The sequence below is a fragment of the Coturnix japonica genome, chromosome 2 (assembly GCF_001577835.2).
Source record: "Coturnix japonica isolate 7356 chromosome 2, Coturnix japonica 2.1, whole genome shotgun sequence".
Classification (NCBI taxonomy): Eukaryota; Metazoa; Chordata; class Aves; order Galliformes; family Phasianidae; genus Coturnix; species Coturnix japonica.
In genome coordinates, this window is record NC_029517.1 from 12858979 (window position 1) to 12886673 (window position 27695).

A 27695-nucleotide genomic window follows, 5' to 3' on the forward strand; every position below is an offset into this window, starting at 1 on the left:
TTAACAGGGCGGCGCGTGTGGCGCGCTCCGTCCCGCCCGCTCCCTCAGGCGTCGGATCAACGCCCGCCCAGCGGCGGGACGCGCCGTCCCCGTGAGTCGCAGTCCGCATGCGCGGCGCGCCCCAGCCGAGCGGGCAGGGCCGGGCTCTGCAGAGGGTGACGTCACCCCGCCCTGCCCCGCCTCCGCCCGGCCCAGGGGGTGCCGCCATGGCTGCCATATTGGGGAGGAAGTGAGAGCGGGACGCGGCGGACGCGGCCGGGAAGGAGCTCTGTTCTTTTCCTTCCTGCTCGGGCTGACTCGGGTCTCCCGGTGGCGGCACGGCGGCTGGTGGAGCCCCGGAGCGGAGCAGGTCAGCGGAGAAGCTGAGCGCCCCGCGGGCGGCGGAGGCGGCGGCCTAAGATGGCGGACCCCGCCGAGTGCAGCATCAAAGTGATGTGCCGCTTCCGACCCCTCAACGAGTCCGAGGTGACCCGAGGCGACAAGTACGTCGCCAAGTTCCAGGGCGAGGACACCGTCGTCATCGCGGTGAGCGAGGGGCGGTGCCGGCCGGGGGGCGCGGGGTGACGGGCGGCTGGGCCCTCACACAGCTCCGTCTGTTTCGGGTGCTGTAATAACGTACTGCTTTTTAGTCCGAATTACAAAGTGTTAGTGCTCCTATTTGTTCCATTTGTCCATTAAACACGGAATGCCACGAGCCTACAGCTGTTGGGCTTATGAAACTGAGGTGATTTGGGGCTTTTCGAAGCTGGTAGATCACTATAGTCGAGTACGTGTTTTAGTTTGTGTAGGTAAACTTAGCAAGGATCCGAGCTTGGAAAACAGAGAAACTAATTAGAACAAATGGTCTGGCTTCAAGGAGTGAGCGTTCATTCATTGTGACAGCATTTGTTCTCTTCAAAATCCAGGATGAGATTTAGGAATGTTGATGTCTTCTGACTTTGTAACAAGTAATAGTTCTCATCTTCATGAAGTAGTTCATGGGCTAGAGGAGGGGGAAAAAAAGGAAAAAATGTTGCTTATGTGCCCTGTGAAATACTCACATGCTCTTTAAATACACTGAAAATATTTAACATAAAAATAGGGCTGTGGTGGCCCGATGTCTGTAGAGCAGTGTGAGGCCATTCCTCAGGGCTGCGGGGGGAGCTGTGCTGGGCCTTGGCTGGGAGTTAACGTCCAGTGCTACCACCACACTTAGGAGCTTTCTTCTTTGATTGCAAACAAACTAACAAAAATACATCTTTTCCAGTTGTCCCAAGCCAGGGACTTGCTATGTTTGGAAGAATAAACCTCCAAAGCTGGTACAGTTCATAGCGGTGACGATACATGAGTTTTGTTTTACAAAACCTTAGTATGTAGGATTGATGATTGATGTCCTGTACATTTTGGCTTTTATAGTAACAGGTATATAACACAGCTGATGTTCTCAAAGGTGGAACTTCACTTTCCTAAGCAGCTGAGGCACTAACTGTAACCTGTGGGACTTTTATCATTAGATATTTCTTAACAAACTGACAGATCTTGCAAAGTCTTGAACCTCCTAACAGAGCAGCGGAATCTCCCACCTCCTGTGCCTGCTGGAACTGCCAAAGGACAGATGGTAACAGAGACAGTTCTTAGTTCTCCTTGTGAAGCAGTTTCTAAAAGCATTCCTCGGTGAGCTGTGCATTTGATTGCTATCAGCTGATAGTTTCTGTATTTATTGCTGAAAGTCCTTTTGGCTGCCTGCTGAGCAGTACTTGAGGCACTTGTGTAGCTGCTTTCCTCGGCTGCCTTGTCTTGAGCAGCCTGAAGGGCTTCACCTTCCTGTGTGCACTTGGTCTGCGCTGAAGCAGGGGAGGCTTCTTTAACAGTATCTGGGAGTTGCCTGGAATGGCAGATAGGAGCTGAGAACTGGGTGATTGCGGAAGGAACGTCTGTGGCAGACTGCACATCTGACTCCTCTGTGGAGGCGGGTGGGAAGGGAGTCCGTGACTACAGCCAAACCCTTCTCCTCCCTCCTTGGCTCCCTCGCCATCTCTGAGCTATCTGTCTTCCCTTCCCCCTTCTTTCCCTGGCTCCTGCTTAATTACTGACATGGCCGTTTTTCTCGATGAGGGAGTCGTTTTGATTTGTATTGGATAAAGCACTTTATTGTAACTCGGGCATTGGAGCAGTGTGGGGGGATGTTGTCAGTCTGTTTGGAAGAGCAGACCTTGGAAACCAAGTACTGTCCTTGCAGGGGTTGGCGTGTAGGTTTTTTTACATCAGTAAAAACCTTTTAAATCATTAACTGAGATGCATCTTTCCACTCAAACAACTTACTGAGTATTTTTGAATGGTTCTCATTAAATAAATAGAAGGGTTCTGTTAAAATAGAGAATGGGGTGACTTGCTATGAGTATGATGTTTAGGTTAAATATGATAAATATCCTTATATACAAAAGTTGACAGCAATTTACTCAACAATTTCAGGCTTTTGAGTAGAATGGAATGTGGAGGAATAACAAACTTACATGATAATGTTCTTTATTCTTTCAAACATGAGACTGCTTATCTTAAAACTCTCCACAAAATGAATTGCTGGATACAGTCACACTTGAGCTCTTTCAACTGGTGCCTAAACTGAAAGCAGCGCTGTTGGCTGATGGCAGTGGTGAGGAATTCTGGGTGCTCACCCAGATGGCCCGTATCCCTTTGTCTGCCCTCCATATTATTATTATATAGCAATCACAGTGTATGGCTTATTTCTGTGAGTATTAAGACAAAAGAACTCTGCCTGCCTGTGTTTTCATATGTCTTTGGAGTGAGGTGTAACCCTTGTGAAGAGCTTGAGACCTTCAGCTTTATTCTTCATTACCTTTTAAACTAATATTGGATAGCAAATGAAAGTTACGTGAGAGACAGAATAATGAAGACTTGCTATCACTTTTGGTAGTAGATTATTCAGAATGAAAATGTAATTCACGTGCATTGCTGGCAGAAAGGTGCTGGCCCACGTGAGTAAAAGAAGCAGTTTATGTTCTTTTAATTATTATTTTGCTAGTGTGTAAGAAAGCAGTATTTAATTAGAAGTGCAAATGGAAACACTTGATGCCTAGATTGCAACTTCAAGTGTGAATCGCAGACAGCAATGTGAAGCTGGATAGACTGTTCCTTCAGAGCTTTTTCTTACTATTGCTCTCCTGTGAGGTGGTGGATGTTGGAAGGCTTTGCAGATGTTGCTGTGCTGCTTTAACAGAAAGCAAATATTGTAGCTTTGCCGTGTTTGAAGGAGGATTAGACTTTGTGGCTACGTATCCGTTTAAGACAACTCACTTGTCTCGTGTTTGTCTTTTGTTCTGAAACTCAAGGACTGTTTCTATGCTGGCAACATTTTTCTCTTTAGAAGAAACAGTAAAACAAAGTTTTGCTGAAACTCTTTTTGCAGAATTTCTGTTCTCATGCTGGAAATGGAGTTTTTAATAACTCTGATATGTGTGGTAAGCACTGCTTCCATTACAATAAGTAACTGGTGCAATTCAAGTACGAATGTGAATAATCTTTACAATATTTGCACAGAAATAAGAGAAATAAGGCAAAAAGAGTGGAGGTTGACTGACTGTCGTGTATCAGCTGCAGTTGTGTCAGCACGGAGCTAAGAAGAAAACTCTGCTAGGTGTGTTCAAGCAGTAACACCTTTGCTTAGTAATAGGAAGAACTGAGTCAGGCCATTGTCTTCATACTTTCCAGAGGTGGTTCAGTGAGTTTTTGTTAACATGTTTTGTGCTGATAGGAAGAATATTTGTTATTAAAGATGCAAAACTGAAAGGCAGAAGGTAAGCCCTTCTTGCTTCAGCCTCTTTTAACCTAAGCATGGATAGCTATGATGTTGTTTTAGCTGTCCATTCTAGCAAGTGGAGGATGATAGCTGGTCTCTAACTGTGGATCTCTGTACTTGAACTTAAACCCTGTGTTCACATTCACTTCAACTAGTGATAAATGATGTTGACAGAAGTGTTTTGTAGGGGCCATGGAGGTGCTTGCTGAGCTCTTGCTGTGGGACAGCATCCCTTCAGCGCAGCAGTTATGGGAGCTAAAGTTTTCCTGCGGCTAATTGGCAAGAAATGAATGTGAATGTTAAATCTCTCCTTGGAGTGAAGTCAGCATTGTGCTTGTTTGCTTGACGTTCCTGGTGTCACTTATAGGTCATGTTAATTTCTTAATTGGGTTTTAGTAAGATTTGCTGAATGTTTTTGGAGTACGTTCAAGCAGCCCCCTATTTCAGAAGCAATCCTGCTGCTGCAGGCACCTTGTGCTATTGCTGCTTGGGCCTCTTGTTGTTCATGGCCTTCACGTCACCTGATCATTTACTCCTCGGGGAAGAAAAGGCATCCAATGTAGAAAAAAATATCCCACATTTTAATCTTTCATGACTAATCCCTTAAAGATAATGACCAGACTTTCTGGGGCGAGTTAATCTAGGTAATGCTGTTTTGGCTTTGTTGACAGCAAAAAGTAAACTGTTAAAAAAGAATAGTGATTGGATGTAGTGTTGCAGCTGCCATTGGTGTGAAACAGCATTAGATGCAACTTGTATTCTTAAAACATGATTATCTTGGAACCTGCTTAGTTGAACCTACTTGGTTCACTACTGATTCACTGATGATGAAGTGGGTTTTTCATGGATTTTATAAAGCAATATACTGCAGTCTGGGGGGGAGGGAAGTACACAGTTGGGTTTTTGAGTGCTTTGAAGTTCGAGATTGATCTGGAGAAGTATAATGCTGAGAACATGGCAAACAAAGGTACCACTTTTCACCCCCTAAAATGGGAAGTAACAAGTGGTGTAAGCAGCATCATTCCTAAGGATTCTTTTGGTTGGAATTACTGCATTTTGCGCTTCCATTGGTAGCAGTTGTTGAGGGGAATTGATCTTGTTTATTTATACAGTGAAAGCTGCCGGGCATGTGACAAATTCCAATTAAAGGCAATATTGCTGGAGTGAAGTCCTTGCAGTCTGGCTCCCTGTTCTTACTAATCTATGGCAGTCATTGTGTGCTGTTCTTCAAATCAGCATTTTGTAAACCAAAAAATATGCCAGTAATTAAATAACGTGCTTTATCTCTCTTCTTTTAAGAAAGCATCTAAATGGCTGTTTGAGTAAATAATCTATTAGTATTCTATGTCTAGGGGTTGCTATTGAATTAGTAAATGTAATGTTCCTTGTAGAAAACAATAGTGTAGTTCAGTCAGCCTTTGCTTGCCAGAAAAGTAGGTAAGAAAAGAGCACCCTTCTTCTAAACAGCATTTACTGACTTGCAGGAGAGCTTTCCCAGAGCTGCAGATACCTACAGGCTGCAGAGTAGCAGTGTTGGGGCATCCACAATTTCTTTGGGAAATCAGCTCCAATGCTTCACCACCCCCATGAAGAATTTTTCTTCTATCCAGTCTCCTCCCTGTTTAAAACAGTCGCCCCTCGAGCTGTTACTACACACCCTGGTAAAGAGTCTCTCCCTGTCTTTTTTTGTGAGCCCCCTCCTAGTGCTGGCAGGCAGTGTGCTTTGCACAGAGCCGGCTCTTCTCCAGGCTGTACAGTCCCAGCTCCCTCAGCCTTTCCTTGTGGAAGACCTGCTCCAGCAGCTCCACATCTTTCTTGTGCTGGGGCCCCAGGGCTGGATGCTGTACTGCAGATGGGGTCTCACAAGGCTGGAGTAGAGAGATATAATTGCCCCCCTTGACTTGCTGGTCGTACTTGTCTTTATGCAGCCCAGCATGCATATAAGCCAGCAAAGTGCTTTCTGTGCTGCCAGTGCACGTGGTTGGCCCGTATCTTATTTTTCATCCTTGGTCCCCAGATCCTTTCCTTCAGGGCCTCCCTCAGTCTGGACAGATCCTGGGGTTTGCCGGTGCAGAACTTTGCATTTGGCCTTGTTGAACTTAATATTTTTCACATGGATCTACATCTGAAGCCTGGCAGTGTCTTCCTGAGGGGTATCCATTCCCCCTGGTGCATCAGCTGCACTCTCCTCTTGGACATTCTCTTTTCCACCTGGATTTTTTCCAATGTGTTGTGGTAAACGTGATCCTCCATCTCTATTATTATGGATAATAGGTATTATTTCAGTGTGTAGAAATATGCAGACAGACTTGAGCACGAAGCAAGTGTTCCTCATGCTTATGATGTGGATGGCTCGCAGTGTGTCCCATAGCTTCCTGGTGATGGTGATGGAGGCTTTTTGAAGTTACAGATGTCAGTGAGAAAGAGAACTTAAAATTAGTGTTCTCTGTGGTGACTTTTTACATAACAACTTCTCAGCTTTCATTTTCTTACCTTGGGGATACTTGGATTTGCTTGTTTGTCTTCTGGTGTACACAGAGATCCGAGTTCCACCTGTAGAGCATACAAGTTTGAGGTGTATTTAAAGCTAGAATGAGTAAATGAGAAAGCCTGTAATTTCCCTACTGTGAAACAAATGTTCAGACTTCAGCACCTTAGGGATAGTTTCTGCCTACTGAGTCTTGTGGTTTCTTGAGCATATTTACACAGTGAACTGTGTAATTATTTTCTTTTTTCCAAGAGGGAGCTCATCTATCTGAATTTCAAGCCCTTTAAGCAGAGTGATATGAGTTGGCTCCGAAAAGCTTTGTTTGGTGTTACGCTAGATGTTATTAAAAGGCAAATGGAAGGTCAGGCTGGGAAAGGGAATGTGGTGAGTGGGTGGGTAAAAGATGGAAGCTAGACTTGTTCTGCTGCCAGGAAGGCCGTCCCACAGGATCCTTGGGGGAGGGGAAGGATGATAATGAATTAAACATAGGCCAAATGGATCATTGAACGGTTACAGTAAGTTCAGTGGTAGGAATTGACTTAAGGCCCTTGGAAACCTCAGCTGTCTGCAAAGATATTAATAAACTCTGAAAGTTCTAGGAAATTTTCAGCTTAGTAAGATGAACTTAATAACTCATCTTTATGGACTGTCAGCTTGTTACAGCTGTTACCAAATCCCCAGTTCTTTTCATAAAGCTGTGTCAGAGCTTCCTCTTTCAGTGTTTTCCTAAAGAAATCTTTGGAAGGTTCCCTTCCTGCAAAGTGGCCTTTTCCTTCTGTTTACAGAGCCTCATTGTAAGGATATCATGCATGGGGAAATGTTCCTTGTGCTGACTGTAGGTGACCTGGATGTTTCCTTTGGTTTGAGATTGTTAACAAATACTATGAAGGCATATTGTGTGTGATGTGATACGAGTTGTTTTTAATAATTTGGGTTTACCAAAGCAGTGGAGAAGAATGAAGTTTTCTCAGAGGTATAGACACTAAGCACTGGTTTACAGTGTAAGTAGAGTAGAGGTCGTGTAGCAGTGTAGTTATGGCAAATAGTTTGGGTTGCACTTAAAAGCCAAACATACTGAATTCAAGGCCTTATTTGTAAGCAAACATGTGAAGATTTAGACACATACATAAGCCGATTTCCTCACTGCGTCCTTCAAGTACTTAAAATAAAACACGAGATCGGACCGAGACCATGTAGGCTGCTTCTAAGCTGTGTGAACAAACACCTTTCAGTTGTGCTTCCCAGGTAGTCTTTTTTTAACAGCCTTTCTTTCTATTTTGCAGTCCAAGCCATATATATTTGACCGTGTATTCCAGTCAAACACATCCCAGGAGCAAGTATACAATGACTGTGCTAAAAAGATTGTCAAAGGTAAGGTGGGATGAACTCTTTGTTTTTGGGAAACACCTTATTTGTGTGGGTTTTTATGTTGAAATCTGGTACCTTCTGTTGCTCCCGTTTACCTTCTGAATGTTTAATAACAGTCATCGTGGTTCAGAGTATAAAATCATCCTCTAGTTGAGGTGATATGATGTCAATACTGAGCCCACTTCTCCAGTTGTTTGCAGCATTTGATGATAATTACCTGTTAGTTTGATTTTTATTTTTTATTTTCAGATCTTGCTAGAGGTTAAAACAATTGGCCTTAAATTAATAAAGGATAGGCTTCTGTCTGTTTGAAAACAACTCGTATGAGTAGTTTTTTTTAATTGGTGTCAGAAAACAGTTATTTTTGTTTGGAGGAATGTAAGGTGAAACTTGGGAAACTTCATGTTTGTTTTGTTTTAACTTTGCAATTATGAGTTACCTGATTTCAGTGCTTATCAGAGTGTACTCTCTCTAAACTTGAACTGTCTAATGGCTTTGTGGCTTCTGGGGCTCAAGTCTTCTAATAGAGAAGGTTATACTACAATGAAGTACCTTATTAAGGAGTTAGGTAACTCCCTCAAAATAAAATTGATTCATTTCTTAAGTAGATCAGTACAAGTTCCAATTGACACAGCTTTAAAACAACTGTATCAAAGCCTTCTTAGGAGTGCGTAAACTATCAGCTGTTAGAGGCAAGACCAGATGAGTGAAGTGTTGAAGGCCCTTACCCTTCAACCTGAAACTCAGAGTTGAGTTGTTCATGGTTTAAAACATAAGCTTATGGCCAAGTGATAAGATGCTGGAAACTTTTAGCTTAGCTCATTCTCTTAATAATCAGATACTCCAGCTTTACTGTGAAGGCAGCAAATAATGTACTGCATAATACAATTTGTTTAAATGGTCAAAGGCTGTCTGTACAATGTGGCAGTTGTATTCATTTACTTCTTATTACCAACTCTCAAGTTGTGTTTTGCTGGCTGAAGGAGCTGCTTCTAATACAGCTTCTGGAAATGCAATCTGTAGTGACTGCATTAAAAGTGCTAAGGGAGAACACTGCTGCCTTCCTCTCCCAGCACCAAGTATTGTAGCGCTTACTTTTCAGTCACTGAATGGCTCAACTTGCTGAACATTTTAGGAATTGCTCACATTCTATTTTATTTGACTTTTGTTTAGGAGAAGGGAATCAGTCCTAATGAAAATATTTTTTTCCTCTAGATGTACTTGAGGGATACAATGGTACAATATTTGCTTACGGGCAGACATCATCTGGAAAGACGCACACTATGGAAGTAAGGCAACTTAAAATTATTTTCTTCTAATATTGTTTTCATCTCTTTTCACCACTGTGGTGTTATATTCCTAGAGATGAGATATTGGCTTGTTTTTATGAAATCATAGAATGGTTGAGGTTGGAAACTATCTTTTAAGATCAGTAGTTCCAACTACTCTGCAGTGGGGATGGAAGTCTTTCATTCGATTAAGTTGCCTAAAGTCCCCATCCACCCTAAATTTGAACAGTTCCAGAAATGAAGCATCTGCATCTTTCATTTTCTTTCCTATTACAAACTTTGGATACCTAAAATATTTTTCATATGTAAGAATGGCAGTTACTGTATTTATTCAGCTATCAAAAGCAGGATTGTTCATGGTAGATTTCTCATCTTTGTGTGTGACGTTTTTGAGGCTGTTCTTTTTGTTTCTAGCAACTTCTGGCCCTAAGTGGATGGCTAAGAGCTTCCTTTGCAGATAAACATAAGTGCATTTTACCCACCAACACTTCAGAGCTATCTTGTTTCACTTTTTATTCTGCCTTCAAATACTTTGTGTATTAATGTTTTTTCATTCCCTTTTCTAAAAGGGGAAGCTTCACGACCCAGATGGAATGGGAATTATTCCAAGAATAGTACAAGATATCTTTAATTATATTTACTCTATGGATGAGAATCTTGAGTTTCATATTAAGGTAATGGTTTCTTTATTTCCTATATTTAATCTATATTAAAATTGGAAGTAGTTTGTTGCGGAATGGATGTTTCATATCTGTTACGAATGCTTGTGAATTGGAAAATATAAAGACAAGTTATTTCAGAAACTGGCTCTACTCAAAGAATAATTGCATTAACACTTTAATCTTGTTTCCATTAAACATTGATGGTAGATAACTTGTGTCAATGCTGTGTATTTTAGTTTGTCCTCGTGGTTGTCAACTAGATATGGCAGTACATGAGAGGTTGTGGTTATTGTACTGAGTCCTTCTGAAGTACATTTTTGTGTTCTAATGCCATTTGTTTCACACTTCTAGGTGTCGTATTTTGAAATATACTTGGATAAAATAAGGGACCTTTTGGATGGTAAGTTTCTTATTTGCTTTGGGCATAGGAAGTAAACTGCTTGGTAGAGAGATTTAAAGAACAAAAGCTTTAGGATGATACTGAGACATATGTGTTATGTTAATAAGTAGCCCATCTCTGATATAGATGCAGCAAAATGAGACCACACGTAGCTAATGTATATAATGCAACTGTAGCTGCAGTAGCGGTTGTTTGATGTATGTTCCATTTTTACTTGGATCTGCTGTAAATGTCTCATTCTCTGAAGGAATCATATGTACCTCAGCTTTAGAACTTTTTCTCTTCCAGTTTCAAAGACCAATCTTTCTGTTCATGAAGACAAAAATAGAGTTCCCTATGTAAAGGTTAGTGTCACTCTGATACTGTTTTGATCTTTTGCTTCCACTGTGCTCCATTTTCTTCTGGCTCATTGCTGTTTTATTTTGATATTACTTTAAAGGGTTGCACAGAACGTTTTGTATGTAGTCCGGAAGAAGTCATGGATACTATAGATGAAGGAAAATCAAACAGACATGTAGCAGTTACAAGTAAGTACTACCCCTACCTGCTTTAGTGCTTTATCAGTTATCTTCCTGACGTCTTAAAACATACCATAAGGCAAGGATGGTGAACTAAATTCAGGTTGTTGATAAGGTTTTATGCAACCAGTTGTGATATGTCTTTAAGTACCAAGCCTTTCAATTTATTGTTGTTTTTTTTTTTTTCCCCTAATGATGTTAATTAGGCTTTTTGTTTTATTGTAGCCTGTAAGAAAAGCTGATCAGGTTATAGTTTCCGACATGCTGCAGGTATAAGTAGCATCCCATTTTTTCTTTGGCTTGAGGTGTGCAGATGAGTTGCAAGGATTCATGCCATAGGCTTTTGAATTCCCCAAAGGGTTGGGATTAGGAGTTGTTTGTGTGTTTATTTTGCCTGTGTTTCAGAGATGAAGAGGAGGTAAGTTGAGGTGTGCGCAGAGTATTATTTCTATTTGAAATAACTCTGTAATCTTCGAGAACCAAATTGTTTGTGAAATTTGTCCAGATATTTATTTGGTAGAACAAAACAAAATAATAATAAAGAAAAATATATTTATATTCCTTGGTTAAGAATTGGACATGAGAAAATGCTTCCATTAAGAAAAGTCCTGCCGTTCTACTCCAAGCTAAACAAGCCCAGTTTCCTCAACCTTTCCTTATAGGAGTGATGCTCCAGCCCTCTGATCATCTTAGGGGCCATTATCCTCTGGACCCGCTCCAAGGGCTCCATGTTCTATCTGTACTGGGGGGCCCAAACCTGGCCACAGTACTCCAGATGGGGCCTCACAAGAGCTGAGAAGAGGGAGACAATCACCTCCCTCCCTGCTGGCCACCCCTTTTTTAACGTAGCCCAGGACACAGTTGACATTCTGGGCTGCAAGCATGCGCTGCTGGCTCATGTCCAGCTTCTTATCCACCAGGACCCCCAAGTCCTTCTCCTCAGGGCTGCTCTCAAGGAGATCTTCACCCAGTTTGTATAAATACCTGGGATTGCTCTGACCCAAATGCAGCACCCTGCACTTGGCCTTATTGAACCTCATTAGGTTTTCAGGTGCCCACTTCTCCAGCCTGCCCAGTTCCCTCTGGATGGCTTCCCTTCATTCCAATGTATTGACTGTACCACTCAGCTTGGTACTGTCCACAAACTTGCTTTGTAGGAAGACATTGTCATTCAGATTGCAGTCAGGTCAGATTTTTGTTAATGCATTAAAATAATCTTTAAGGTTTGACATGAGTCTCTTTTACTGCTCACCTTTGCAATGAGACATACAGAATAAGCATTTAAACCAGAAAGGGTGGTAAGGAGTTTTGGCCATCTACTTGACATTTGCACAAAAGGATGTAAGTGTGATGTGCTGTAAACGAACAAAAATGTACTCTGGTATTGCAATGCAGATATGCTTTCTTTTCTTATACAGTAAATTAAATGTGTGAATTCCATAGTTGATAAGTTACCAAATCTTATCTGTGAATTTATGATGTTAACAGAAAACACAAAGGGGGCGGTATCTTTAATTAGATGGTACTGTTGGTTACTGCCTTCACTTTTACTGTGTCATGGTGATACAGCTGTATACTGTTTCATTAGCTTTGCATCTTTCCTTTCTCTGTTAGCAAGATGCTGTTTAGCCAAGTTAGATCGTTTCTGCCGTTATTTTTGATCAATTATATGTTTTTAATTGCAGATATGAATGAACACAGCTCTAGAAGTCACAGTATCTTCCTTATTAATGTAAAGCAAGAGAATACTCAAACAGAACAGAAACTAAGTGGAAAACTCTATCTTGTGGACTTGGCAGGGAGCGAAAAGGTAACGTTCTGTTTTTCTTCTGGCTTTGAAAAACAAAAATCATTCTTTACAATCAAATGTTTTACAGTAATACAATAACGACTGCTCAGTTCTTATCCGTGAAGTGTTTTAACTTAGTTTCTGAATTCTGATTTCCCAATCCTAGTCTTTATTGGCTGTTAGATATTATCTCTAAGCTGTTCTGCATTTCTGCAGTGAGGGTTTGTAAATATGGAGGAGGTTGGGAAGTAGGCTAGAGTTCAATCTCAGTATCTGAGTGGGGGAAAAAAAAAAAAGGGGTGTGTTGGCCAGCCAGGTACTGGAATCAAGAGTCTATTTATGGATGTGGAGTATCTGTGTTTGCACTTGATAATGGTACCGAGTTTCTTATTTAAAATGGCAGCTCAGCTTGCTGTGTCTGTGGCTTAAAGAAGAGAAGGAAACACGTACCATGCTGCTTATCCTATATTACTGTTATTTTCCTTATGCACTGTAATTTATGCATTTTAAGACCTGGTATCCAAGTTTTATATTAAATACGGAAGGTGATTTTTCTGAAGTAATGTTTAGTAATTTACTGACATACTTTAGGTTAGCAAAACTGGGGCGGAAGGTGCTGTGCTGGATGAGGCTAAGAACATCAACAAGTCTTTATCTGCTCTTGGAAATGTCATCTCAGCTTTGGCTGAAAGCAGTGTAAGTGTTCTGTGGTTTTTTTTGGTCCTTTTTTTGCACTTCAGTGTTAAGAGCTTGTATTTCTGTATGATATATTATAGACAAATTCTTTATTGATCATTATGTGCATGGAGTCTTTTAAACTAATCCAGTTACATCAATGCCTTGCAATAATAAGGTTTACTTGTACTGTGTTGTCACTGATAAATAACAAAGTTGCATTTACTATTAAGGGGCCTAAACAAGTGGTAAGCTTTGTTGTATCCACAAGTTACCAAGCATAAAAACAAGATTTTAGATCGCTCTGTGCATGTTCAACTGAATGTTACATTGATTAAAGTAGTATTTAATCCGTTTTCCTAATGAAGTCAGACCTAAGGAAAGCACAGCTCTTGAACAGTGTAAATAATATGAGGAAAAAAAAGAAATGACTGATTCTTTTACTCATTTTCTTGGTAGACCTATGTTCCATATCGTGATAGTAAAATGACCAGAATCCTTCAAGATTCACTAGGGGGTAACTGTAGAACCACTATTGTTATTTGCTGTTCTCCATCTTCATACAACGAATCTGAAACTAAATCTACTCTTCTGTTTGGCCAAAGGTGAGTATATGACTTAAATGATGAGAGAGGTAAGAAACAGAATTTCATAAGGCAATTTAAGTGCAGTGTATGCCCTGCACTTGCATGCCTAACAATGGCTGATAAAACAAACCTTCTACAATAAACAAAGCAGTGAAGGTGTTCTTTAAAAAGTATGTAGTGTGAGACCTGAGATTGATGCTGATTGCAAAAGTAGACATCCCTTAATAGTGAGCTGTTAGAAATAAAGGCAGAGTGAGGAATAAGCTACCCAGTCAGGATTCCTAAACCAAATTAATTACAATGTTTACTTTATTCCTATAGTTCTACCACTATGAAAGCCATCAGTATTTCTTATGCTTAATGTGTTTTTCTCTTCCATTTTAGTTCAATAATGTAATTTTCAATTTTATTTATTTATTTGGAGAAGATTTGTATTATGGAAGGTAGACTACATGACTTCAGAACTTGTTAAAAATATGGTAGAATATGGGTAGTTAGTAGGTGTGGGGTGATGACTGTGTTCTGCACCGGAATTCTAGTTTGGTCTCCTTTTAGAATCTAGGAGATTCTTTCCTTGCACTATTTCTAGTATTCAGATATGAGGAAGTGTCTTCCAACTGTAGCTATGTTTGTTAGATTCATTGTCCCTTCTTAGGGAGTTGCTCAAGTGACCATAGTTGGTCTGGTGTATTAACTAAGCTTTCTGGGGTTGTTAAGTTTCTGCTGAAGCCCTCAGGCTTCAGGTAGGAAATAAAGGTTAAATAAATATTACGTAGTTCAGTAGGAAATGATGTGCCTTTTGGTAGTAGTCAACTCTCACCAAGGCTTTGCATAAACGTACAAGAGTAATGATGGTGGCAGGGATGGTCTACCAATAAGCTTTTTTTCTGTTTTCATCTTTTGGAGAGGATAATTCTTGGTAGGAAGTTATGTATAAGTTACTGATGTAAGCCAGGTGCATTGCTAATGCAACAGCTGCATGTTAATGTCGTCAGAGTGTATTAGTCCTTGATATTTTGTCTCTGGAAATGAGGTTTGCTTGGCCAAATGTATCACCTGAATTAAATGCATTTGTACTTTATAGCGCATGCACCTCTTTGGTTAATGCAGATCTAGTCACTGAACTCTGGAGCTGTTCCTTAAGCTAGGTGATTTACATACTGAAGGTATTATACTGTCCACTAGAAAAATGTTTGTTGGGTATGGTAAATGTGAGTCTTTATTCAAAGCTGTACGCTGTCCCAATTCAGGTTAAAGTATTCAGCTGCTTCTTTCCAACTCAACTGGCTTGAGATTTTTTTTTCTGTCTTCTTTATGCCTGTTACATTACTGAGTCCATTAACAATTGTATCAATCTAATTGAACAATTAGCAAATGGACAGAGTGTGGAGATGAGCTTTTGGAAGAGGTAGGAGTTGTTCATGCTTTTAACATAATTTCCTTCTGTAGAAAATAGAATCTGTTTCAGAAGTTTTTCTTTTTTTGTAGAGCAAAGACCATTAAGAACACAGTCTGTGTCAATGTTGAGCTCACTGCAGAACAGTGGAAGAAAAAGTATGAGAAAGAAAAAGAGAAAAACAAGACACTGCGTAACACCATACAGTGGCTGGAAAATGAACTCAACAGATGGCGGAATGGTGAGAAGCAGTTTTCTTGTTGTGCACACTTTGGACAAGGAGATGCTAAATTACTCTTCAGTTTCCTCTTCAATATTCCAAAAAAAAAAAAGAACAACACTATGCCAAACATTAAAAAGAATATTAATGCTATGATATTAGGCTGCTGTTGAAGCTAACTATTTTTCATTGGATTTAGAACAACTTGAGTAATCACATACTGGCAAAAATGCCTGTAAGTGTGTTGGTTGGAGGTTCTTCAGTGCCTGATTTACTGGCAAAATGAGATCAAGGTACATTCTAAAGAATTTATCTGGAAGTGAAGAATCATATTAACTGTCAGTGCAGAAACTGTGCAAAAGTATAAAATACAAGTCAGTATTGTCAGACTTCGTCCTCATTTACAGCTGAAACATTTCTATAGGCAATAAAAAGAAATTGCTAACAGTACAGAATGTGTGCCTGTTCTCTCTGAATATTGGATACTTTTGGACTGAAGTGATTGGCAAAATGCAAGATAAATACAAAATGTCAACTTAAGATTTAAGATCTGGATGTGTTCTGGAGTTTTCTGTTTCAGATGGTTTTGCCATCATAAAGTGATATGTCATACAAATCAGACAGTTTGTTCACCACATTCTCGTGCATATCTGAGGAATAAAATGAATGGCCTCACTTAAGTTGAGGGGGATAGAATTCATTTATTTTTCCTCCTCCCTGTCTTATGTAGAGACAGCACCTGGAATGTTGAGTGTAATTCTTCCAGAATATTCACATACCATACAGGAATGTTGGAAAGAGCCCATATCATTCAGGGGCCACATAAAATGCTTTGTAATAAGACGCCAAGGAATTCACTTTGAATTTACCAGAGAAGGGCCTAAATTCTTATGTGGTACTTGTTTTTAAATGTGAAAGTAGTGAGGTGTTCTCAGGAAAGCGTTGATGAGCATAGAAACATAAAAGTATAACTGCGGAAATACTTTTAACAAAGCAAATCAGTTTAGCAGTAAATACGGCTACCTGTCATGATGGACTGGCAAAGGTAGCGGGGATAAGGAGGATTTCTGTCTGCAGTGCAGTTATGGGAGATATTTTGTTGCAAGGTTTGGAGCCTACAGCAGAGCAACTGGGTGAAATGTAACATTCAGTGATGAGCAAGAGGTAGTGTGGGTGATGGGGTAGTCATTTTGGCCATGGAAGCTGTGCACTTGATTGCAGTACAGATCTATGGGTAATATGCAATTAGAGAATAGATAATGCTTGCTGGAAGATGACCAACTCTGCTAAAAATACTTCATAAGTGTATGCCTTTATTTAAGGGGAGACTGTGCCTGTTGACGAGCAGTTTGACAAGGAGAAGGCCAACTTAGAAGCTTTTGCGGTGGACAAGGATATTACCGTTATTAATGATAAACCAGCTACTACGATTGGAGTAACTGGCAATTTCACTGATGCCGAGAGAAGAAAATGTGAGGAAGAAATTGCCAAATTATACAAACAACTGGATGACAAGGTGTGCCTTTTTTATTTAACATAAGACCTCTTTGAAATGCTTCTTGAAATGTATTAGGTATGTCATGGTTTAATGACTTAATTTGTCAGTATTCATTTGTTACTACAGCTTGTTCAGACTTTGGCCGGAAGCACCTACTTTAATTCAATAGTTCTGAGTAAATGATATTAAAATTGCTTCTCATTAAATCTGAATTGTTTCTGGAAGTTTAAAATAGATCGGGGAAGATTTCTAAAAGCACAGTTGGAAAAATTTTGTCTTTGGAGCTCAGTGTTTTATACGGGTGTGTATGTTTTCTTTGCTTTTACTGTTTTGAGCTGTCCAGTCATCTTAGAGCTTGGAAGGTTATATGCCTGATGTGACCTTCTCTTAGGTTGTTTGTTTTTTCTCAGTGGTATTTGTCAGTTTATTGAACAGAGTTTCTTCAACTGCAGGACGAAGAAATCAATCAGCAGAGCCAGCTGGTAGAAAAGCTGAAACAACAGATGTTGGATCAGGAAGAAGTGAGTATTGCTTTTGTACCTTTGTTTTGCTTTTCTTTGACTCTGAGAAATTCTTAATGGGCCACAGTTATGACTAGGGAGTTGAACCCTAAGTATCCATGAAGACAAAAGGAGCCTGTGTGACCTGCTGTAGGGATCCTGCTTTAGTAGGGGTAATGGGCTCGATGGTCTGAAGAGGTTCCTTCCAATAACCCCTGCAGTTCTGTGAAATACTTTATACCAAGACATAGGCTGTTGTCATCTCTGTACAAAAATAGCAGTTTGTCAATACTGAAGATACTTTGATTTGCTGCAAGAAATGTTTTCTACTGTTGACTATAATCAGTATTGCTGTACTAGCAGAGAAGTTGGACAGCGGGTATGTGTGGAATATTATGGCCCTTAATGAAAAGGGACATCTTTGTTGTTTAAGGATGTACTTACTGAAATATTCAAAATGCCAATGACAATATAAGTATAACTTAATTATGTGGGTAAACACCAATCCATTTCTTTGAACAAAGATGTTGGAGCAAATGACAAAGATGTATTGGCCAAGAAGGAAATGAGTTGAGAATGATGAAAGTTAGAGCTCATTTGTTGACAGTTTTAGACTCATGAGAAATATTCAACCCCTCTTTTGAGAACTTGCAATGTTGCGTTTGTTTTTATTTGCTAACTTGAAATGCCTTAGTCTGTAATCATTTCCATTTTGCAGACTCTATAGAAGTTGAAGAGTTCTGCAAGTATTTCATTCTACCTATAATTAACGTCCTTAATTTGTTATGCTAGGCACTATAAAAAATAAAAAGTAGGTACAGGCGATTTCAGTAGATAAAAACATGAAGATTTCACTTATTAATGCATTATGCTTGTTAATGATTTGTTATTTAAATACTTCTGTCATTGTTGTAGCTTCTAGCATCAACTAGACGGGACCAAGACAATCTGCAAGCTGAGTTGAATCGCCTTCAGGCTGAAAATGATGCTTCTAAAGAGGAAGTGAAAGAAGTGCTGCAAGCTCTTGAAGAGTTAGCTGTCAATTATGATCAGAAGTCTCAGGAAGTAGAAGATAAGGCGAAGGAGTATGAACTGCTTAGTGATGAACTCAATCAAAAATCGGTAGGAAAATGGATCGAATTTCTGAGAATCTTCAATGTATAAGTTTTTCTTGCCTTATCTGTGTATCTTTCTTGAAGTCAAAGATTTTTCTCAAGGAGAAAACTAGAGTTTTTAAGCGAGTCTAAAACTTGTTTAATACCAGAATACAACTGATTTGCTTACCTAAATGGCTGATAGTCTCTATATGGCTCTTTCTGTCTCCACTTCTCTCTTGTATGAAAATGTGGAAATTCTTTCATGGTCAATATGTCCTGAAAGGTTTCTTCCTGCATCAAAATGTGTTTATATGTTTAGTGAAACTATCTGTGGAAGCTGTGTTAGTCTTCTCAGCATCATTCAGAGATGACTGCACAGTTTTGGTACTGATTTCTGTTGACAGAACCAAGAGATGGATATGGAAGTAAAATTAAGATGTTGTCGTTCTCAGTCTGTCACAGTAAACCCATGCAGTAACTGTCCTTTGGCACCACTGTAATATTTCTGCTGTAAAATGTCCCACTTGTCTTTTAAAACTGGTAAACCAAGAGCAGAAAAGTTTTGAGCATATGGGCAGCTGCTGTTTCCACAACAGTTCAGAATAACTGCAGATCTGCTCGACAGTAATAGTAGTTCTTAAAGACTCCCAGAACTTGGGTGCATGGTTTGATGTTGCAATATTATGTAATAAAAAAAATTAATCTAAAAATGCACGTATTGTTTATTAAAATGTAATTATTTTTATTGTAGGTTACTTTAGCTAGTATAGATGCAGAGCTTCAAAAGCTTAAAGAAATGACTAACCATCAGAAGAAACGAGCAACGGAGATGATGGCCTCCTTACTAAAAGATCTTGCAGAAATAGGAATTGCAGTAGGAAATAATGATGTCAAGGTAAGATTTAGTCAATGCAGTTTTTAGTGCCATGTATTGCACACATGCACTGTGGTTGGGTAGGATGAGGTTTCATAGTAATGTAAAAATTACCACCGTGGGAAGCCTTATGTGTTAGTGAATTCAGAATTAGTTTATTTCTTGCTTTTTTGTGATTTACCAAGTTCCAAATAGAAATTGATTATGCAAAAATGAGAGGGAACAGGTATGATATTTGAAATAGTGTTTTCATTCTTTCTGTTCTTAGGACCTTGACAGTTTTAAGGGCATTATCTTGGACCTGCAGTGGCAGTAGGGAGATTTCTTACTTTAAATGTGGAACATGTAACTGAAGTAAAGTTTAATTTAGAAGATAGAACCATAGGATGGGCAGTGCTGTGAGTGACATATTACCTTTGTGCAAACAAAATAGCTTAGGAAAGGAAAACAATAACAACAAAAGTAATAATTACTTTCAAGAGCCTAGGTTAGATTAGTTGATAATTTTTGGTGTTAACCTGAAGATGCAACTTGTAAATACTTCAGTCAAGTTTGTTAAAGTTAAGCTTCTAAGGGATTTGAAGGTAATCATTTAAGCATGTTACGCTTTCAGGTTATTCATTTAAGTTCTTTTTGATGCCTGAGTGCTGTGATTACTGGTTGGGGTGAGTGCCAGGATGCTAGGCACTAAGTTGTTTTACCTCATCTTGAATTCTGTCTCTTTACCTAAGCTTTCTAAATGTGATTCCACAATTTTCAGCAGCCGGAGGGAACTGGCATGATAGATGAAGAATTCACAGTCGCAAGGCTGTACATTAGCAAAATGAAATCAGAAGTAAAAACAATGGTAAAACGATGCAAACAGTTGGAAGGCACACAGGCTGAAAGCAATAAGAAAATGGAAGAAAATGAGAAGGAGTTGGCTGCCTGTCAACTCCGTATCTCTCAGGTAAGTGTTTCTTTACAGGACTCGGCTGTATCTTTACTTTTCTCTGAGTTTGGGTACTTTTCAGTAGTTGTGTGGCAGGATGTTAGAATTTCCATAGTATGTTTGCAGCCTGATAGTGTTTTTGTAACATTTGTATTTGTTACTAGAACCTTTACGTTCTCTATCGTAGGTTCCTTTACAAATACAGATCTCACCTATCTTGTGCTCTGCTCTAGCATGTCCAGTTAGAAGTGGGAGAGACAGCATTAGCACAGTGATATTACAGTAGTTTTACATGCATGACTGGCTGCTTTATTGTGGTTGTTAGAGTGGATGAGCAGTGTGACTCCTAAGTACCACCAAAACTGTTATTACATGTGTGGTTCAATTTCTTTATATTTTGGTTTACGTATTCAAACACATCTCTTTTCCCTGCCAAAAAAAGCACAGTGTGTTTATATAGATTTAATTCCATGATACCTATTTGTGAAGTAAAAGAATCTTTTCATTCTACAAGCATGAAGCCAAGATAAAGTCACTGACTGAATATCTTCAGAACGTGGAACAGAAAAAGAGACAACTGGAGGAGTCTGTGGATTCTCTTAATGAAGAGCTAGTTCAATTGCGAGCGCAAGGTAAGAACAGATTTTGTAGTCTGTCCATTCTCCACACCAATTGAAATAAGTAACAATAAATAGGAAATTGGTCAGTCTAGATTGAAGGACAGCTGTAAGGTAGCTTCTTGGTACGGAACTTAAAGAATTAGTCAACAGGAATGTATACTTGCTGTGTTCAGCTACTAAGAGTAGGATTAAAGATGTTATTGATTGTAATTGGTACATACAGACATACAACTTCCAAATTCTAAGGTGTGGGAATGGAGGAAAAGGGAACTGCCTTCATTCTTCTTGTGTTAGCTTTGATGCCTGGCTTGAAAGTCTTCTTTTTTTCTCCCATTTCTAGAAAAAGTCCATGAAATGGAGAAAGAGCACTTAAATAAGGTTCAAACTGCAAATGAAGTCAAGGTAAGTTAATTTCTTACTTTTTTTTTTCTTTTTTTTTAAACAGCACAAATTACAACAACTTCTGCAAGCGTAATACATGCTGTTTTTTTCTTAACAGCAAGCTGTGGAACAGCAGATTCAGAGCCATCGTGAGACACATCAGAAACAGATCAGTAGCCTACGAGATGAAGTTGACGCAAAGGAGAAACTTATCACTGAACTCCAAGAGTAAGCAATTACCATCATTTTGGTAATAGTAAATGTCTCTAGACTGGCAAGTACAGAAGGACGGTAGGATGGGAGAGAAGTGGCAGGGGTTTTTCTTCAGCAGTACCTTATTTCTGTCATTTTACTGGATGTCATTTGCAGTAGATTAACTTGACTGTGACAACATAGCAGAAGGCTTAGTTTCTAATTATTGATAACTTGTCTTGGATTGCAGTTAAATGGATTTCTGGATGCCTGTCATGATAGTGACACGAAAAAAGGTCTTTTCTGCTTTAACTTAATTTAAATAGATATCCAAGATATATTCCTTTCCCATCCTTTTAAAAATATATCTGATTATTTACTTCGTCTTCAGCCAAAATCAGAAGATGATGCTTGAACAAGAACGTCTTAGAGTTGAGCATGAGAAGTTGAAAGCAACTGATCAGGAGAAAAGTAGAAAACTCCATGAGCTTACGTAAGTGACACATAAAACAAGTGTGTGGAGGAAGTTTTCCTTTATGACTAGTGACCTCATATGATGAGTTGCGTTGACTACATGATAAATATGCTTTTTAAAGGGAGGCTCCAGAGGCACCTTGAAATTAATCTTTTTAGAAACTTTTTCACCACCTTAGTATATAAAGCTGGAAGTAAAATAATGAAGGGTGCAAGGGTGTCATGGTATTTGTGACAAAAGGCCTGGTATTTTTCAGTGTTCATGTCCTACAGGGTGGAGCAATTAATTTCCCATTTTTACAGCTAAGTTTTGCTTGCTGTAAGGCTAGAAGGGACTTGCATTAACATTATAACAAATCTTTACAGCTTCCAGTTCTTGTGTGGTTTAGTTAGTTAGGTAGTTCTGACTTAAACTGTAGAAATGCAAACAAACAGACTTGATTGGTCTGTATTAGTGAGCAATAATCAGCACATTCTTTTCAGGACATTTGCTGTGAAATACGTTGTTGGTTGAATTGACTGAAATTTGAATAGTAGTGTGGTCTTACAAGTCCACCTTATTTATTCCATATACCTTTCACCGTCAGTTGCAATAGATTTTCTTGTAGAATATTTAATGAAGATACCGCATGTTTGTTTCATATTTTGTTTTGCAGGCTAGCAAAAGAAACATACAGCATTGATCTCTTAAAGGGACTTGCTGTGTTAGAAACTTTGCTCTTCCAAGGATCTGCAAGAAACATTAAAAATTCAATTGATATTGTGTCCTCCTCCTTCAGTTATTTTCCATTGCGCATCAGAAATGTGCTGGCAAAGGACAGACCAGAAATAATGCTGACTATTCACATTTAATTGACCTAAATAGTTGTATAAGGCGTCTACAGCTACTTTTCCAGTGAGGTCTGGAAAACAGATAGAATGCTGACAGATTCTTTAGCATATTTGATCATCTCAGATGTTTAGTCGTTTAACTATGATCCAGTAATGTGGCTGGATTAAGAGAACTTTCCAGAGTGTTAGCAGTGCAATGAATGCTTTCACAGTTAGTAGGAAGACGAGATCTGCAGAGCAATATTGTTGGGTTATATGCCTGGAAACTGGTTCTGTAGCTTATGGTGCAAGCTTTGGCAGATGTAATGGAGGTGAGGTGGTGGAACGAAAAGAGAAAATCTCAAATCCATCACTTGATATTTAACACATTCACGGATGACTGAGCTTTGGTAGAACAAAATTTTCACTGATGTTGCTGAACTTAATTCTGACAAATCTTTCTTTGCTCATTTTAGAACTTTATAATTTAGTTAGCTTATAATACTTGTATGTATCCTTTCAGTATTAGAAGCGTTCTCTCTTTGCAGTTGGCAGCTTCCATCTTTGTTCCATGTCAGTTTGAGTTGTTGTGTCATCAGTTGATTATATCCATAATCCTGAGGACTTCAGCTGAAAAATAGATGTTTTTCATTTGAACCACTCTAGTCTAAAGCATTTCTATTTTGCTCAGATGCTTTAGTATGAATGTATTCTCTTTTAGGGTTATGCAGGACAGACGGGAGCAAGCAAGGCAAGATTTAAAGGGCTTGGAAGAGACTGTGGTAAGCTCATCAAAATGTATTTCAAAGGAAATGGAATTACTTGCTATTTTCCTTCAGAAATAATTCTTTTTTTTCCCCCACCTCAACTGTAGGCTAGAGAACTCCAGACTCTCCATAACCTACGCAAGCTGTTTGTTCAAGATCTGGCTACTAGAGTGAAAAAGGTAATCTGGTGCTGTAATGGTACTTGGTGTCTCTCAGATCATTGCACACGTTTCAGTTTAAAACTGAGTTTGGAATTGATCTGTGTTTTTCTTCTGGTTTGATTTTAATATGCACCTTCAGATTTGTACTCAGTATCTTTTCTTTGTTGCTGCAGAGTGCTGAGATAGACTCAGATGATACAGGAGGCAGTGCTGCACAAAAGCAGAAGATTTCTTTTCTTGAGAATAATCTTGAACAGCTTACAAAGGTTCACAAGCAGGTACAGTGAGACCGAATTTCAAGTTTAATTAAAAGCTAACAGAGTACTTAAGCTGCATTATCCTGGAGGTGGCACATAGTTCATCAAGTAACTGTTCTGAACTGTTTTGATGTCTTGAATGTATTTCTTGATATAAAACAGTAGGCTAAAGTTTTCCTATAAAATAATTCAATAGATACCAATGAAACAGTTGCATTTAAACCAATGAAGACTGAAACTGGTGTTAAGAGTCAGTGTCTCTATCTGGGGGATGCCTGCTTGTCCGTGACAGCATGTTGGCTGTGTCTGTGTTGAACAGCATATTCTTTTACAGTAACAGATTTTAAGATGACAGTCTTAGTGCTCAACTATTAGATTTACTAGAAGTTTGAGCACACTAGGATAGGTGCCCTACTGTACTATACATACTAGACAGTATTCCTGTGCAGGGGATTACATGTTGGTTGGATCTACCCCTGAAGAGAAAAACCAATAAACTAATGGATTTTGTTTTTGCAGTTGGTACGTGATAATGCAGATCTTCGTTGTGAGCTTCCTAAGCTGGAAAAACGACTTAGAGCTACGGCAGAGAGAGTTAAAGCTTTGGAGTCTGCATTGAAGGAAGCCAAAGAGAACGCATCTCGTGATCGCAAACGGTATCAGCAGGAGGTAGACCGTATAAAGGAAGCTGTAAGATCCAAAAATATGGCCAGACGAGGACATTCTGCACAGATTGGTTAGTAAAGAATCCACTGGCTCTTAAAACTTCCATCACTTCTGATTTATTTCTCTGTGTTAGTCTTAGTTGGATCCACTCGTGTGAACGTGGTGTGTTTTGTTCTGCAAGTTCTGTTATGGTTATCAGTTGGACTGAATGTGTGTTTTGTTATGTTTTGTATCAAATGGGTCATTTCTGTGATCCATTGTGTAAGCTGGGAAGGTCTTCCTTCCCACCTGCTGCTATGCTGTCAAATACTGAGGGCTAGCAGGGTATGAGACCCATAGAGGGATGTACCTGAGCCTGTGTTTTTCTTTAGTTTTACTTCATAGCAGGAACTTTTTGGTCCTGCCTTTTTGTTGTCCTTGATCAGATCTTCAGTAGTCAATACTCTTTCCTTAAATTTGAACGCAACTGAAATGAGAGCTGGAGTTGAACCTGTGTTCTGTAGGCACATCAAGAGCTGTTGCAGACTGAAGTGGTTTTTGGGGGGGACTGGATTTCATTTTTTGGGATGCACTGAGTGGTGATGCAAAGACTGGTGCTTTCCTGCCTTATCTTTGCCTTGAGTGATCTCTAAGACAACAGAACAGTTCTCTAGTGAGTTTATCACAGGAATAAAGCCTCCTGTAATTAAATGTCTAATTGAAGTAGGCCTGTGCTACTGGAGGTCAGTTTCTTATTGAGCAGAAATTGAGAAGTTTATCTCTGATGTAGCTGCTGCCTGTAGTTCCTTTATAGCTAAAACTGTCTGCTGAAACCTAAATACACGTTCAGTAAGGACAGGCAGGGAAGGAGGAGCGGGGGCATGGCTCTCCGTGTTGTACTGTTTCGATGTTGTAGAGCTTGGGGCTGGGAATGATAAGGTCAGGTCCCTGTGGGTGAGGATCAGGGAGAAGACCAACAAGGTCTACAGACCCCCACTAAGATGAAGAGATGGGAGAGGTGTTTTGTGAGCAACTGGCAGAAGTCATGCAATCAACAGGCCTTGTTCTCATGAGGGATTTGAACTTCCCTGATGAATGGCGGAAATACAACACAGGGAAGAGGGTGGCAGTCAGAGGTTTCTAGAGCATGTGGGAGATTAACTTCCTGATACAGCTGTTATAAGAACCTACCAAGGGAGGTGCCCTGCTTGACCTGCTGCTCACAAACAGAGAAGGACTTGAGGGGGAGACGTGGTGATCAGGAGCATAAAGAAGTTGATAGGATGCACAGGGAGAAAACTAGAAAGGCAAAAGCCCAGTGTGAGCTCAACATGGCCACTATAGTAAAAGGCAACAAAAAAAATTTTTTGCAAATATATTAGCAGTAAGAGGAGAGCCAGGGAGAATCTGTCCTTTACTGGATACAGTGGGAAAACATGACTGAGGATAAGGAAAAGGTTCAAATTCTCAGTGTCTTTACATCAGTCTTGAATAGTCAGACCAGTTAACCTCAGAGTATTCAGCCTCCTGAGCTGGAAGGAAGACATTGAAGCCATGCAGTATGTCTAGAGAAGGGCACTGAAGCTGTGAGAGGCCTGGAGCACAAGGCATAGGTAGACTGTCTGAGGGAACTGGGATTGTTTACGCTGGAGAAAAGGAGACTCTGGGGAAACATTATCTCTCTCTATAACTGAAAGGAAGGAGACTGTGGTGAGGTGGGTATCATCTTCTCTGATAACTGCCCAGGGGAGTGGTGGGGTCATTGCCCTCAGAGGTGTTCAAGAAGCATGTAGATTTGATACAGAGTTTAATAGGCATTGTTAGTGGTGGGTGCGTAGTTAAACTAGATCTTAAAGGTCTTTTCCAACCTTTATGATTCTAATATGTCAGAACTTCATGAGATTAGGAGCTGGTGCAATGGTTGTTGCAAACAGTTTTAGTTTATGAAAGCACATGCAGCATGTGAATTGCTTGTCTAAACTACTTTGAGTTCAGAAATATAGCAAGTATTGTAATGCGTGCTTGTAAGTAGTGCCTGGTGCAGTCTATATGGGAGTTTTGCCTGGAGTAATCCATTTGCAGAGCTGCTAGCAGAACAGCATTGACTAGTGGTGGGAGTGAGGTGGGCTAGAATTCTTTACAGGAACATAAAGCTCATAAAACTTAAGTGATGAGTTGAGTTCTTCCTGACAAGAAACTGTGCTCTTACAAGGACATCCATTAGGTGGAGCAGATAATACATGTGAAGATAATAAGTAGGGACAACAAAAGGAACACCATGTCTGTTTTTCAGTGCTCAGTACTAATCTGATAAGTTTGGAAAACATCATCTCCCTCAACTTGTTTTCATTCAATTCAAGATGCATTCAATTTTTATTACCACTTTTAGCTCACTGTAAAATAAAGCGTTAATAAATTTGAATGATGACAGTGTTACATACAAACCTGTAAGTCATGTCTCTTTTCATTCAGCTAAGCCCATCCGTCCTGGCCAACATCCAGCAGCTTCTCCAACTCATCCAAGTGCAATTCGTGGGGGAGGTGCATTCACTCAGAACAGCCAGCCAGTTGCACTGCGCGGAGGTGGAGGACGGCAGGATAAAGTGTAAGTTTGGCTCAAAGGATTTGTTTTAAATGTACAACTGGACTGCTTCTCTGTTAGCTTCATTGCTGTCCGTTCCTCTGCATAAAATCATGTAAATAGTCATCAAGTTTTGTTTCCCCAGAATTTATAGTTGGAGAATCAATATCTATGCGCATCTGATTAATGCATTTGCTTTTGTTTTGCAACTAACATTTATTGTCAAACAGTAATGCTGGAGTTCTGTTGCATTAGAACAAAATAACAATATCCTATTGGCTTATATATATATATGTATGTATTTTCTTTTTTTACCAGCCACAGCAAATGGCTAATATTTGGGAATATTCTGGCTTGCTAGTGTTTGCTTTTGTAGTTCCCTTTAGAAAAACATTGGGTAATAAAATAAAGAAGACCCTGTTCTTATACACTGTTTCTTAGCAACTGTGTATTGTGTTTTGCGTGTTGGTAATTTGCAGGTGTTTAATGGATGAAGTAATGTCCCTGTCCCCTAAATTTAAATGTACTAATTAAAATACAGCTATAGTAATTGAAATCAATATGTGCACTTTTAAACTTGAGACTGCACCTGTATTTCATAAGTCATTAAACTGATGCAGGTACTCATACGTGTAATTCACTGAAATAGGTCTCTTTTTCATTAATTTCTGCACTGTAGTTCATTTAAAAATCATCAGAAAAGCTTTGCTGCTACTTCT

General features: G+C 39.5%; 1 protein-coding gene across 1 annotated transcript; it reads left to right on the top strand.

Moving 5' to 3' along the window:
• The first annotated feature begins 161 nt into the window (after positions 1–161).
• Positions 162–27004, top strand: KIF5B (kinesin family member 5B). Its single transcript, XM_015853146.2, has 25 exons — positions 162–525; positions 7568–7655; positions 8868–8941; positions 9511–9615; positions 9955–10003; positions 10292–10347; positions 10443–10530; positions 12207–12331; positions 12902–13006; positions 13445–13590; positions 15061–15209; positions 16511–16704; positions 17139–17207; positions 18102–18308; positions 19035–19178; positions 19918–20106; positions 20603–20720; positions 21049–21110; positions 21208–21317; positions 21673–21774; positions 23287–23347; positions 23440–23511; positions 23667–23771; positions 24270–24486; positions 26868–27004. Exons 1-25 carry the CDS (start codon positions 400–402, stop codon positions 27002–27004), a joined length of 2898 nt encoding a protein of 965 aa, XP_015708632.1. The 5' UTR covers positions 162–399.
• The last annotated feature ends 691 nt before the right edge of the window (positions 27005–27695 follow it).

Coding starts and splice junctions, on each gene's coding strand:
- KIF5B (XM_015853146.2), top strand. CDS start 400: ATGGCGGACCCCGCCGAGTGCAGCATCAAAGTGATGTGCCGCTTCCGA. Junction 21,111..21,207: donor AAACTGCAAATGAAGTCAAG/GTAAGTTAATTT, acceptor TTTTCTTAACAG/CAAGCTGTGGAACAGCAGAT. Junction 21,318..21,672: donor CTTATCACTGAACTCCAAGA/GTAAGCAATTAC, acceptor CTTCGTCTTCAG/CCAAAATCAGAAGATGATGC.